The sequence below is a fragment of the Odocoileus virginianus genome, chromosome 34 (genome assembly GCF_023699985.2).
Source record: "Odocoileus virginianus isolate 20LAN1187 ecotype Illinois chromosome 34, Ovbor_1.2, whole genome shotgun sequence".
Lineage (NCBI taxonomy): Eukaryota > Metazoa > Chordata > Mammalia > Artiodactyla > Cervidae > Odocoileus > Odocoileus virginianus.
In genome coordinates this window covers 8,997,792-9,012,765 of record NC_069707.1, presented here as the reverse complement: position 1 = coordinate 9,012,765, position 14,974 = coordinate 8,997,792, and the positions used below count along the sequence as shown (strand labels likewise).

At 40.7% G+C, this 14,974-nt stretch overlaps 1 protein-coding gene across 3 annotated transcripts in view; it reads right to left on the bottom strand.

The window, feature by feature from the left end:
- SERAC1 (serine active site containing 1) overlaps window positions 1-14,974 on the bottom strand; it is a 56,127-nt gene that overhangs the window by 3,629 nt on the left and 37,524 nt on the right. For all 3 annotated transcript variants that reach the window (XM_020889360.2, XM_020889363.2, XM_020889365.2), the window contains 7 exons: window positions 14,370-14,532; window positions 8,232-8,382; window positions 6,843-6,984; window positions 5,725-5,819; window positions 4,087-4,184; window positions 2,695-2,877; window positions 1,194-1,337 (listed from right to left, as the gene is read on the bottom strand). In XM_020889360.2, the coding sequence (XP_020745019.2) occupies window positions 1,194-1,337; window positions 2,695-2,877; window positions 4,087-4,184; window positions 5,725-5,819; window positions 6,843-6,984; window positions 8,232-8,382; window positions 14,370-14,532 (976 nt within the window). The remainder of the gene's footprint in view (window positions 1-1,193; window positions 1,338-2,694; window positions 2,878-4,086; window positions 4,185-5,724; window positions 5,820-6,842; window positions 6,985-8,231; window positions 8,383-14,369; window positions 14,533-14,974) is intronic.

Below are 14,974 nucleotides of genomic sequence, written 5' to 3'. Positions count from 1 at the left end.
GGAGATGACATGGTGCTTGGGAGACCTGGGTGAGTTTTTGATGTTTCAGCCTAGCTAAGCCCACCGAGATGGCAGCGCCAGGGGGTACTAGTGAGGCCAGCCTGGTGAGCAAGTGCAGGTGGAGGCTATGAAGGAAGACAGGCCAGCTGGTGACACAGAAGAAGGGGTGGACAGAATTACAGCAAGGCTATGTCACTGCCAGCAGCTGGTCCACCATACTAATTCTGCTTTAAGCTTCCAAAGTCATCATAAAAGACCAAAAAAAAAAAAAAGTCACTGTTCTTTGAACTCTTCAGGTTCTTCAAATACAAACAGCAACCCTTCACCTCATGGCATATTACTTTAAGGTAAAGTCTCTTCAACCTGAAGGTTGTAGGGTTCAACCTGTAGGGTTCAACCACTACAGGGTATCAAGCCTTTTTCATTTTACTCAGATAATAACTAACGCAGCAGGACAGAAGGCCCATCGGCAGGCGCTCCGGATACGCTCCACGTCTGACTGTCCGGAGCCCCCAGTGCCACCTGACCCAGCCTCTGAGGGGATCAGAAAAGAGTCTGATGAGCAAACTCAAGAGTTAGCCGGATGAGGGGAAAGCATTTCAGGGCGTGGAGCGTCCACGCTGCTTACTATGCACAGAGGAACAGAGGAGGCTGCCAGGAGAACTGAGATTTGAGCCCTGCCCGCAAGGAGCCTACACTGGCTACAGGAGCAGGTACTGGCCATGTCCCTCATCCCAGAGCAGGAAGAGACTTAACACAGTTTTTTTCCTTCCAAATCTTTGTTGCTTGAATATTCCCCATGTACCCTCCATTTATTTACCAAGCACCCATACCTTTAGTAGATTTAAAGGTTCCTGCAGGTGGTTATCAGTCTGGTAAATGAAATACTCCTTTTAATTGGGCTGATAGAAAAGTTCTGGATTCTTACCTGAAGGCAGCAGCTTTCGGTGTGGAAGCTAACATAGCATTAGCCAGTTAACCCGTTCTGTCTCATCAGTTAAATCAAAGGGGGCTGGGAAATGCCAAGGTTAAATGTTTGCCAAGAAATTTTAATCTGTGGCTTAACAGAGTAACAGAATCTAAATCTTCATAAAGCTGTCTTCTAAAACTGAGAAACTTAATCTAAAAGCTGACGTTTATGATGACCACCTACCAGGAATCTAAGGTCAAACAAGTTTCAAAAGAGTGAATACCTGCCGATTCCAGGGGCACCACGTGGAGTTTAATCATGCTACCAATGTAGGTCGGTAGTGTTTCTACAAAACTCAGCACCTGGAAGTTTTTGTCTTTTGCAAACTCCAGAAAGTCATCCTGTAGTGTTTTAAGGGCGGGAGAATCTGTAGAATTATAGAGAACGAGAACGTGACAAGTCCTGTGTATCTAGTTCATAATAAAATGCAGCAACCTTGCCAATTTGGGGAGGAAATTAGGGTTCGGATTCAAGATAGTGCTTATTTTCTCTACTTCCTAAGAAGCCATGAAGACAAGAGTAAAGGGCTAAAACCAGCCGAGAACTGAGGAGCCGGCTGCAGCGGCAGCAGTCTCTCACGTTACCGGCTGACAGGTGGTAGTGCCCAGGGCAGTGTGGCATGTAGGACGGAGGGTCCCGCAGTGTGCTGGCCCCGCCCACGTGCATCCTGAAGCACCTCTCACCAGCAGAGCCTGTGTGCAATCACAGAGCACCTGGCCCTGCCTGTCCCCATCCTCGGATATCAAAGGGCACCCAAGAGGCGCCAGGTCTCAGAGGAAAGCCTGCCACCGGAGAGAGACCCGTTGAGCCAAGAGAAAACCTGAGCACAGGAGACAGTTAAAAAAAACTGGTATCTTCGGATGATTTCAAAAGAAAATGGATCACAGAAGAAAGAGCTGCTGGAAAATAAAATCTGACTGCAAAAAATAAAATAAAATTCACCAGAAGGTTTCAAGGTAAAGGCCAATAACTCTCCATAAAGCAGAAAAAAGAACATCTGAGCAAAAGGACAATGGCATATTAAGGCTCAATCCAGGTGTCCCCAAATTCTGATTAGCAGGTGTTCCAGAGAGAGAGAAGATGCTCATTAACCCAAAATAAATATAGTGCTTTATAGTTAATATGGTGAATATCTTTAAAGCTCATGTATATTTTAATAGTTGATTTTCCAAACCTGTGGGAAAAAACAGCTCATTGGTAATTTGGAATAATACTTAAAGCAGAACATTATGTATCTTTAAAAACTGTAAATATTTAAGATAGTATTAAAATTGTTTTATTTCTTGAGAAAATAATGTGTGCTAAAAAAAAATGTGCTAAGTTGCTTTAGTGATATCTGACTCTTTGAGACCCTAATGATCACAGCCCTTTAGGCTCCTATGTCCATGAGATTCTCCAGGCAAGACACTGGAGTGGGTTGTCATTTCCTTCTCTAGGGGATCTTTCCGATCCAGGGATCGAACCCGTGGTTCTTATGTCTCCTGCATTGGCAGGTGGGTTCTTTACTACTAGCACCACCCGAGAAAATAATGGCTAAGAAGAAAAAGGGACAGTATCAAAGAAAAATTAACCCCAAACTAAAAGTTTTCCATGATAGTCTAAACACAACTAATATAGAAACAGTCAAATGAGGTAATACGGTCAAGTTAGAAACTGTCTTCCTCCTTCTCCTGTATACCTGGTGTTAATACAATGCCAATTTCCTTTTGAAAGAAATAAATTACCTTTGCTGAGTTCTTTGACTTCCAAAGAGGGAAAGAGAAGATAGCGAATATTAACAGAGTATTCAGCCAGATGGGATCCATGATGAGGAACGCTATAAAAAATTATTCCTCTGGTATTGTTTATAATAGTACTCATTTCCGGCTTCTTTGAGGCTTCCAACAGCATCTTTTTGACAAGAAGACCTAGTCATAGAGAAGGAAAAGAAAAAATGTGTAAGCTAGTTTCCTTTGCTTCATTGTTTCTTTAAAAAAGGCAAACAAGAATACAGAAAGAGATGCTTTCTTTAAAAAAGTTGAAACAATCATTCTCTGTAGTCCAACAAGCAAGGCCTTAAAATATTAACACTCAGTCATGCTCCTAAGCCTCTAAAATATGTAGCACAAGGCTGCACACAGGTGAGATTCTAGAAACTGTTTGTAAGGCAGCTCTTACTTCACAGGATGCCCTCTCCCAGAGAAGAAGGTCGGGCATTGCACATTGAGTGTCCATCAAGGAGGTGAGTACGCATGGCCAGCCTCCTGCCCCACTAACCACCACTCCATTAAGACAGTACTAATATTAAAAAACACAGACTCTCGTATCCTGGAGAAAACAAAGCTGCTGTGGGAGAAGGCACGTAGGAATGCACCTTCTCTTCTGTCCCCCAACCTGGGCTTGCAGCTGACAGGGAAACCCAAGGTAACATGGATGGTAACAGGGGGCTCAGGATACAAAGTGTTAGGTCCACCTTTCTGCCCAAAGCCCAGGCGCAGAGCCAGTAACCCTGAGCATTTCATCAGATAAACTAGGCCAGGAGAGGCACAAAGGCCCTCTGCAAGGTGGATGGTGAAAATTTAGAACTGGATTGGAGGAGAGGGTTGGAAGAAACAGGAGATGTAGCTAGCCAGCGAGCATGAGGGCCAAAGAGCTGAGCCCTGCGATCACACTGCCATCGCGGGCTCCGGCCAGGGGAAAGCAGGCCTGAAGGGGGCTGGGGCTGTGGGCACCACAGCAATGATGGACTCTCAATGATGGCTGAGAAGCAGGGAAGAAATGGGGGGTCCTGGGACCAGCTGTGTGTGCTGAGCGATATTTACAAGTCGGGCTTATACATGTCATGGACAGCTTCTGATATTTACTCATTATCACGCTTAATGCCTCATGAAAGCATTAAGTGGGAAACTCATTTGCTTCTTTTTATTTTCTCATTTTCTTTTTATATGATCTGTTACTAGTCATCCCTTTCTAAAAAATAAAGCATGGAAGGAGAGTAGTCATTTTAAACCTCCAAGCTATCACCAGAAACATTAATTCAGGGGAAAAGGGGCTACCATTACATAGCCGCAGAAACTTGCTTAGCTCGATGGCTGACAACTCACAGTGCTGGCTTGGCAACAGTGGAACACACTTACCTCCCATGCTGTGTGACACCCATATCACTGGCCTGTCCCCAACACCAGCAGCTCTGAGCTTCCTCAGAAGTTCGTTGCTTCTGAAAGCGATGGACTTTCTGACAAAATGAGGACAGCAGGTATGACAGGATGCTGTCGCTCTCCTCCACCCCCAAATTTTGCTCTCCACTTTTTAAAGCAAGATCCTTTGTTTACTGGACCAATTCTACAGGCTATGTTTCAGAGTCAGGCATACCTCCATTCTCTCAGGTTGATTTCTGCAGTTGCTTATTCCCCATTTCTAACTTAGTCACACTGGCATAAGTGGAAATATCTACTAAACAAGCACTGTCTAGGCATCTAACATGTATCTGGCAATTTTCAGGGATCAAACTGCACCCACCCCGCCCCCGCTTTAGACTGTGTGACCCCCTCTCGCTATGTGGCCTCACTGGAGACCACACAGTCCAGTGCAAGTTCACCTATGGAGTCAGCTCTCATTGCTATTTAATTCTACTTGTATTTGTGTTACAAACACTAAGTTTCCATCATTTTGGTTATATTCCTTAGAAACAGCACAAAGCTAATCAGAATCAAAGCATTCAAAAACATATTTTCAAACTAGAAGGGAACTTTAAAGCTGTCTGGTCTAGTAGTTTTAAACTGTGTATCTGGAGAATCCTTTCTTTAAGTAAAGGTTTATGAGCACTCGTCTGAATTAAGTGGGGAGGGAGCCCTGTGGACTTGCCCACTGACCCCTAGGCACCATTCCTCCAGAACCTGGGTGGAGATCATTCAGAGATAACAGTTTGAGAACACTGATCAGACCAACTCCCTCCATTTGCAGATCAAACTTCCCAGACCAGTGAAATGACCTAAAGTGGCTGGTGAGTCAAAGGCAGAAGTGTCTACAGTCTGGCTCCTGAAGCCTGGAAGTCGCGTGCTGTCGCCTGTACCTACAGTTGGCACATACAACGTACAAGTGCCTACACGGCCCGGCACCTCTCTCGGCTGCCTTTACGTGGTGTGCTCGGGAACACAAAAGCCAAAAGCTTCGTGTTTACTTCCAGGAGTTAAGGAGACTGTGCTCCGAATCCGTGGTCCTTACTCAGTTCAGTTCAGTCACTCAGTCGTGTCTGACTCTTTGCGACCCCATGGACTGCAGCACGCCAGGCTTCCTTGTCCATTACCAACTCCTGGAGCCTGCTCAAACTCATGTCCATTGAGTCAGTGATGCCATCCAACCATCTCATCCTCTGTCGTCCCCTTCTCTTCCCACCTTCAATCTTTCCCAGGATCAGAGTCTTTTCCAATGAGTCAGTTCTTCGCATCAGGTGGCCAAAGTACTGGAGTTTCAGCTTCAGCATCAGTCCTTCCAATGAATATTCAGGACTGATTTCCTTTAGGATGGACTGGTTGGATCTCCTTGCAGTCCAAGGGACTCTCAAGAGTGGTCCTTACTATGAGAAGAGTTTTAAGTGAACTATGTTAGGAACCCAACTGTAATACTCTAAGCCTTTGGTAGTTTCATTACTTATAGCTAACTCTCTCTAGAAGGAAGAGGGAAAAGGTAAGAAGAAAATCCTGGCTGTGACATCAAAGCCAAATTCCCCTCCCTCCGGAGGGCCACCTGTGGCCCGGCCCCTTCCCCTCCGTTACCTTTCTGTAGGGCACCTGGCTCTCCAGTCGCTTAGGCTGGTGTCATACTCCACAGATATTATTCGGAGAGCAGGACAGTCTCTTGCTAACCACGACTATGTAAAATAAAAGGTGCAAAAGGAAAAATACTAATTTCCACTGGCCCACTTACTTCTTAGCAACTGAAATTTGTAACTAAAGGACCCTTGTAATATTGACAGCTAGTAAAAGATTGCATTGGAGTCAAGTGTAAAGGTGATCAGAAAAATAATTGCAGCATTTTATCTTTATATCACTGCTCACAAGGTGATATCAGTATTTACAGCATAAGGTCTATGTAGGTGTTAAGAGTATGCTCAATTTTAATCTGCTATAGACAAAAGCAGGGCCTGTTTTTGGAGTCTAGATCAAATTGGATTTTTAAAAGCATTTAATAGAAAGCTATGATCTCAGGACAGACGGAACAGAGTGACGGAGGTGTAAGAGATCTGATCTGAGAACTCAGAAATACTGATTAGAGTCACGGTTCTGTCTCCATGAACCCAAGTTTTATCATCGTCTCCATGTTTCAGTGTCACCAGAGAGAGGGTGCCAACTATTCTTTCTGCTAATAAGCCCTTGTGAAGGTGAATAAGCAGCAGTGGGACGAAGCCCCAGAAACTATACATATTTACAGCATCAGTTTTCACTGAGCTTTAGGTAAATTTCATTCAGTAAATTCATCACAGCATTTAGGCTCTTTAGCAAAAATAATGTCAAAGAAATCCAAAGCAGAATTACTTCTTCAGTCTTTCTATTATTATAATTATTTAAATCATAGAACTAGTCAACTTTCATTAATATATTATTTACTGAATTATACTTTTAGCACGAGTGAACTATTACTGGCTCTTACCCCTGTTTTTTTTTTCACTTAATACACTTTGTGTCATAGAATGGACCCAACATTATACAACAGAGTGACAAGCCCAGCTGTTCATGTAACATACTGTAGGTATCTCTAAGGGAAAGAAAAACGGCATGGAAAAACATCCCAGTAGAAGGAGAAAAACAAGCAAGTCACAATGAGGACCCAAAGTCTGGTGGCACAGCGGTTTCTCAGGATACGGGTGGCCCGCCAGAGGCAGCCGCTTCCTCACCTTGGGCCAACACGTTGTATATTTGGTTTCATCTTCTGAGACCTTTTCAGTTAAATCCTGATCATTGTCCTGCTGGCGCCACGTTTTGAATGCTGCTCCCATCAGGCCATGAATAAAAAGGACATCTGCTTTAATGGGCTGACTAATAGGCGGGAGAGAGTTTTGAAAAGAAGCAGAAAAAAATGCGTTATCAAAGTATTTGATAGGAATTTACACAGCATTCTCTTTGGATGCTGCTTAGCAGGTTTATATGACATCAAATCAGCTTTAATTAAGACAAGCTTTATAAGCACAGGTTGGCTGAGGAACCCTAAAAGAGTTTTGGCAAAGACATATGGCACATGCTCACTGCTGTCTCTATATAAGGATGGAGACACAGCTGGCCAGGCAGACCAACCAAAATCAACTGCAGTGCACTTAGAGATCAATGAAGTGACATGTCATAGATTACCCTCCAGAGAATTCCATGAGAATATTACACAAATCAATAAAAATATCTAAGACATTAAATAATACGCTAATGTAGTTTCAAACTCAGTGTGCATGAAAGAGATTATTTTTATCAAGGAAAGTGATGTTTACCAGAAACAGAGCAAATGAGATTTTAAAGTAACTTTATTCTCTCTTTGTATATGACATTTTAAAAATTATAATAACATATTACTTGCAAGCTATTTATAATACACACACAATTATGCCACACATATAAAATACATTACCATATTACATTATTTACAAATGAGAATTAACCAGGCCATCTATTTTTCAAGTTGAAAAGAAGTTCCTGCTATTTTCTGAGGTATTATTTTTAAAGTGCCTGACAAAAATCCAAGATATGTGTAATTTTTTTGTTGTGGTCCTTTTTATATTTATTGTCTTAGCAATGATACAGCTGGAAATAGTGACCAGAAATAACATTAGGAAGGCGCATGAGTCAAATGCATTATTACAGCTCATTTTGTCAGGTACAGGCCTTTATACTTCGCCTAAGCTTTCTCCAGTCCCTTGAGTTCTAGGCCCAGGCTCATTTGGTGCCTGCATATAACAATGTCCTAGTACCTTTTCATCCAGATCAGCCTCTACAACCCTAATCAGTCAATAACTTACATCTACATGAAAAAGTGTAATGTAACAAAAATGAAATAGGCATCACAAAGTTTAAGTGAGACACGTTATAAAAGGTGAATGCAGTCTTCCTAAAGGTAAACCCTTGGTAAAAACAACCCTGGTAACGTAGCTGGTTCCCATTCTTTGGTGATTGCAGACTGTTGGGTAAATGAGGTATCTGACGTATTTGTACGCGATGGGTCTAAAGCGTGCAGAAGGCAGTTAGGCCGTGAAGCTCTCCAGGCCCCTCGTCCCCTGGTCGGAGCGGCGCTGGGCCCTTACCTGGTGCGGTACTGCGGATGCAGCACGTACACGCCGTCCTGGTACTTGTCTGGCACAGTCTCTCGGTCTAGGTTAGCCAGTGTTCTGGCGGCATGGGAGGCCTCCATGATGTGCTGAGACTTGATTGCTTCCGCCAGTATGGAAACCCAGCCTGGTGAAGAGAACATACTCCCTAAATACCAGCCCCCATCACTCTCAGGCTGTTGAGAGGTTTCAGGCTGAAAAGGATGGGAGGGGGGCAAACCTCTGCATCAGTCTGCCAGGAAAAGCCTGACCACCCAATTCCATTCTTCCCCAAGGCCCTCTGGGTCCCACAACACAACGCCATGATGTCCCCAGCCATTTCTTTTCGTTTAGAAAATGTAACAAAAGTTGTAATTACTAGGGATGAGGTCATAAATGGTAAGAAAAGGTCCTATTTTGCTTTAGCAATGATTATTAAACTCAGTGAGTTAATACTAGTTATTTCATTCTGATTGGCAGTCAGATTAGCAGGCCTTAATATCCATGAGGAAGTTGTTTCTTAATTATGAACTTGTTAAGACCTGAGGTTCAGAGGGAAAAAAAAATATTTTTTAAATTGAAGTATAGTTGATTTACAGAGGTTGTGTTAATTTCTGTGGTACAGCAAAGTAACCCAGTTATACCTATATCTATATATTCTTTTTTATATTCTCTTCCTTTATTGTTTTTTTTTTCTTCCTTTATTGTTTATTTCAGGATACTGAGTATAGTTCCCTATGCAATACAGTAGGACCTTGTTTTTTATCCATTCTCTATATAACACTTTGGAAAAACTTTCTTAAAGGGAGACAAAGAAATACTTTCTGCAGTACCATTGCATTTCTTTTTGATGTTTTTGTTGTTTAAAAGTGTACTGCTTTATGTACATAAATATGTGTGAAAGTTTATGCATGCATGCACACATCACACACAGAAAGATCTAGAAAGAAGACCAAACTAACAAATAGTCACTACCTTTTAGGAGGGGAGGCAGTTGGGATTGGGGTGGGCTCTGTATAAAGGTGGGTTTAATTTTTTACTGTATCTGTGTTCTCTGAAGTATTTACAAGGAGAGTCTGTTCATGTATTATTTAATTTAAAATAAAACAAAACATGGGCTTTGAGGTCAAAGAGACTTGGGCATCAAATTTCTGTGCTACTTGCTATGGAGCCTCAGTCAAGTTACTTTGCTCCTTTGACCCAAAGGAAGGTTCTAATAAATTAATCTATATAAAAACTGCCATTACCAAGCCCAGCAGGTGCTCAATAGACAGCAGCTTGTCCTCATGTCCTCCTCCCACTTTCTGTGGCAAGGTGTTGAGAATCACTGTGATGATAGGAGGCCATTGTTTAATAATCCAGAAGAAATTTCAGACCCAACAATTGTCTAACAATATTCTAATTTTAAAGAAAACCCCTCTTCAAAATCTGTTGTAGAATGCGTTATAATAAATAATGTTTTAAAATTCTACCTAGAGAGATATACAAGTTTGTTACTGGTATGTACAAAAATATGGCTTCATTTTTAATGGAGTCACAAGAAAGGTGACACAAGAGAAAGCATTTTTCAGTTGACAAAGTATTTTAACAATGCCTGAGATGTTTCACCTTTGTAAACCATCAAATGCTCCTTGGAACACTTGTGTCTTTCTTAAATATTTACTGTTTTTTAATTACATAACCCTTGAATATATTTTAATTGTAAAAATAAACAAAAACAGCATTTAAAAATGAACATCCCACTTTAGCATTCCCATCATTTCTCAATTCCCATTTATAGCCTCAGAAAAGTCTGATAGATACCCTTCCAAACCTTTCTAAAAATTCAACTACATACCTATAATTTATACATATATACTGTAGCTCCATATACTTTTATTTTTGCTAAATGGAATTATACTGTTCCTACTGTCCAGTGACTTGATTTTATACTTTAGCCATGTACACAGATCAAATACCAATAATGAAACTGAATCACTAATAATAGTAATAATAATAAACTCCCAACAAACAAAAGTCCAGGACAAGATGGCTTCACAGGTGAATTCTACCAAACATTTAGAGAAGAGTTAACACCTATCCTTCTCAATCTAGTCCAAAAAATTGCAGAGAAGGGAATGCTTCTGAACTCATGCTATGATACCAGCATCGCCCTAATACCAAAACCAGACAAATATATCACAAAAAAATAAAATCACAGACCATTATCACTGATGAACATAGAAGCAAAAATTCTCAATGAAGCGTCAGTAAGCTGAATTCAATGTACATTATAAGAATCATACACCATGACTAAGTGTGATTTACCCTAGAGGTGCAAAGATGGTTCTACACCTGCAAATCCATCAGGGTGACACAGCACATTAACAAATCAAAAACTGAATTACTATTGTATACCTGAAACTTATGTAACATTATACATCAACTATACCTCCATAAAAGTACATTAAAAAACAGAAAGGGAAAGCACAGAGAAGAAAAATTTTGGAAAGATATGGACAGAGCCTCAGTGACCTGTGGAACAGAATCAAGAGGTCTAATATACAGAATTGAGGTTTCAGGAGAAAAGAGAGAAAAAGGAACAGAAAAAAAATCTAATGATACACTTATCTATAAAGTTTCCAATTTTGATCAAAACATCAACTCACAGATACAGTCAGCTCAGTGAACACCAAGTAAAATAAGTGTAAAAATAAACTAGATACTTCACAGTCAAACTGCTGAAAATCTTAAAAGAAGGCAGAGGAAAAAAAGACACATTTCCTATAAGAGAACAAACGGACCTAAGAGACTTCTCATCAGGCTACACACACACACACACCAGCATGGTGACAGGAGCCTGCTCTTGGTGTCTTGGAAACATGCCCCCAAATTGCTCCTTTGTTATCAATAAAAGATTGATGTTCCAAAAAAAAGGAGAATAGAGTGATATTTTTTAAGTGCTGACAGGAAAAAAAAAACACTACATTATCAATAAAGTATTTTTTATCCATGGAAAATAACCTATCCCTGGATAATAAAAGTCAAGATATTTTCAGAAAATGAAAGGTGAGCAAATTTATTGCCACCAGACTCAGGTCTTTAGGTTGAAGGGAAATGATATCAGATGCAAATTTAGATAGAAAGGAAGGTAGAGTGCTGGATATAATATGTAAGTAAAATTTTTTTTCTTATATTCTTTAAATATCACTTGACTATTAAAAGAAAAATAACCACAATATATTGTGACGTCTATGGCCTGTAACATATTATAGTCTATAATTATGACAGTACCACAAATGATGGCAAAGGGCATAGAGTAAATTATATTGTTGTGAGACACTCGCATTATACATGAAATGGTGTAATATGAATTCAGAATAGACTGTTATAAGTTAAAGATACAATCAAAAAGTACACATTAAATACTGTAAAAAAGCTGAAAGAGGAGAAAGAATAGAATATGAAACAATACTCAAGTAACCCCAATATAGTCAATAAAGGAGAAAAAAGCAAACAAAAACCAGAAAGGGGGCAAACTGCAAGACAAAAGACAAAACCAAATAGTATCAGTCATTGTATTAGAGGCAAACAGAGTAGACACTCCAATGAAAGGGGATTATCAAGCTGAACTTTCTAAAGACGATGCAAGTATGTGATGTCTATGAAAGATGTACTTGTTTTTAGGCACAGCAAAATGAAAGCAAAAGAGAAAAACACAAAAGACATGCAATGCAAACAGCAAGCATTAAGAAAAGCCAGTTGGCTATTTTAATACCTGATAAAGTAGACTCCAAGAAAAGGAGTATTACCAGTGATAGAGAAACTACTTAATAAAAAAAGGAACAATTCGCCAGGAAGAAAAATCTGACAGAACTAGAGGGAGAAACAGACAAATTTACAATCACAGTTGAAGAATTTAACTTGTCTTGGTAATTGATAAAAACTAAACAAAAGATCTGGAGAAGATTTGAATAATATAATCAACCAACGTGGTTTACCTGTTACATATCGATATAAAACACTTCACCCAAGTACAGAACATTCATTCCTTTCAAGCACAAATAGATCATTCACCAAGACAGACCATAAAACAGGCCATCACATAAGTGTCAAATTACCAAAGACTAAAATTTTACAGGGTATGCTCTTTGAATGCCTATAATATTAAACTAGAAATCAGAGACATATGGTATCTGCTGCTGCTGCTAAGTCGCTTCAGTCGTGTCCGACTCTGTGCGACCCCACAGACGGCAGCCCACCAGGCTCCCCTGTCCCTAGGATTCTCCAGGCAAGAACACTGGAGTGGGTTGCCATTTGAAGCCATTAATCTTTGTAAATTATTCCAACACACTTTTAAGTAACCCATGAGACAAAGAAGAAATCATAAGGGGAATTAGAAAATATTTCAAACTGAATAATGATGAAAACACATACAAAATTTGAGGGATGCAGCTAAAGCAGGTTGGAGGACATTTACAGCTCTAAATACCTATATTAGAAAATAACTGTAACAATTTTAAAACATGTTTTCAAATTCTTTTGACACTGTTCTCATCAAGAGGGGATGGGTCTAAAACTCTTTTAAATCCCCTCCCCTCAAATATGAATTAGCCTTAGTGACTAGCTTTTAATCAATAAATTTGGCAAAAATTACTTTCAGTGCTTGATTTTTTTGTAAAAGGCAAAAGAGCTTATTATACCTGGCTCTTTCTCGGAAAATTTACTCTTGGAATCCAGCCACCATGCTTTAAGGAAGCCCAAGGTTGGTGTTGAAGGAAGCTAATGCCCCTAGCCCTGGCTAAGCTCCCAGCCGAGAGCCTGTACCAATTTACAAGTCGTGTGAGTGAGCAATCTTCAAAGTGTAACCTCCATCCCATGGTTGAGCTGCCCAGCTGATGAAGTACAGAGCCCATAAAGCCCCTCCCTACTGAATCTTGCTTGAATTTCAGATTCATGCACAAAATATATGACTGCTGTTTTAACCAGTGAGTTTGGGGTGGTTTGATACACATCAATAGATAACTGAAACAAGAAAAAAGGTAAAAATCACTGATCTAAGTTCCCACCTTAAAAGAAAAAAAAAAGAGGAACAAATAAAATCAATACAGTGAGTGGTTCTTTATAGGAAAGTCTGTGATCCCTGAATCAGACTTCATTCAGTAAGTTAAAAACTTCTGCTTATCAAGACACTCTTAAAGATACATTTTAAAAGAAATGGAGAGAGATACAAGAAAAAATATAATATAAATTCATCATCTCTACTAAACATTGTTGAACACATGCATGCATATGTGCACATGTGTATATATACATTTATTTGTACATATCACCCTGCTTTTTCCACTGAAAGAGCAAAGACACCCCAGGAGCAATAAGCACATCTAGCTAGCACCCAACCCTGGTCTCTTAACAACCAGCCTCCATTAAAGAAAAACAGGATTCTCTGAAGAAATGAGCCTGGAACATGGTGTTACACCAGCACATAAGGAATGCCTCCCAAAATGAAGTCGGTACATCAGAGAACACAGGAGCCAGCTGGCTGGGCTCCACTGACCAAAGCTGGGATGGTCTGGCGTCAAATGACAAAGCACAGTGGTAAGTTGTAAACCATCCAAAATTAGGAATCCATGTACCCATACTGAGGGAGGGAGGGAGGGAGGGAGAAGGAAGGAAGGCAGGAGGCAGAGAAGGAAGGGCTCTTGCTTACGGCAGAATGCCAAATGCTGAACAGTGAATGAGGCAGGGATGCTGCAGCTGGAAAACCACCATCGTGCAGGCATCATGACAGAGATTAGAGCAGGCGGGAAATGTCATCCACAGCATCTCCCCACAGGTGGTTTACTAGTTACAAGGCAGGGATATCGCCTCTATTTAGTCTTCCTGTGTCTCTTGGTTACCCAGGTCATATCAAAGATGGTCATCATGGCCGAAACTGCTCTCCTGTGACTATCTACTCACTGATTAGCTTAGGTGTGGATTATCCACATGTCTCAAGCAATTCTTTGCCCCTACTGAAATGACATGCTCTAAGGACCCGAAACTAACCCTAAGCAAAGCCTTATGTCTGTTGAGAAATTAGCGTACCACGACGGAGGGGTAGAGGTGGGAGAACAGAGGGCTGGATTCCAAATACTCAGTATGTAAAGTTGTTACCTGAGCGAACTATAGTAGAATGAAGATGTTCATTCAAAGCCATATTTCCAAGGATACGCATTATATCTCTCTGTACTTTAGGACAGTCCTTGTGAAGTTGGTACAGCCTCTGCAGTAGTTGCAAGCCTCCATTTGCTTCAATTTTATCACAATGTGTGGGTATCTAGCACAATAAATTAATGAAAGCTCACTTTATGTTGCACAAGTTCACTAACCAGGTGACAGAGCATGCTGCTGGGCAGCCAGGTGGCTCCTGCTCAAGGAAGAGACCCAGGGAGACCCCCCAAACTCTCAGCCCAGCTCAATAAATCGGCCAATCCCCATCTGTTGTGGGAAGTGCTTTAAAAAGCACTGAAAAATAAAGGCCACTGGGACTTGTGACGTTTTTATTCTTAAAAGTCATTCTGTTTAGCTCTTGGCTGGATGGAACCATGATGTCATTATTTCAGAATCGTTTCAATATATATGGATACTTTGATTGGTTTCAAACTACATTAAAGGGTCTTCTCCCCTTGAGAAACCTGCCACCTGATACCAGGAAATAATCCCCTGGGTAAGTGGCAGATGTTGCTTCTGCCTATATGAACTCCCAGATACAGAAAAGC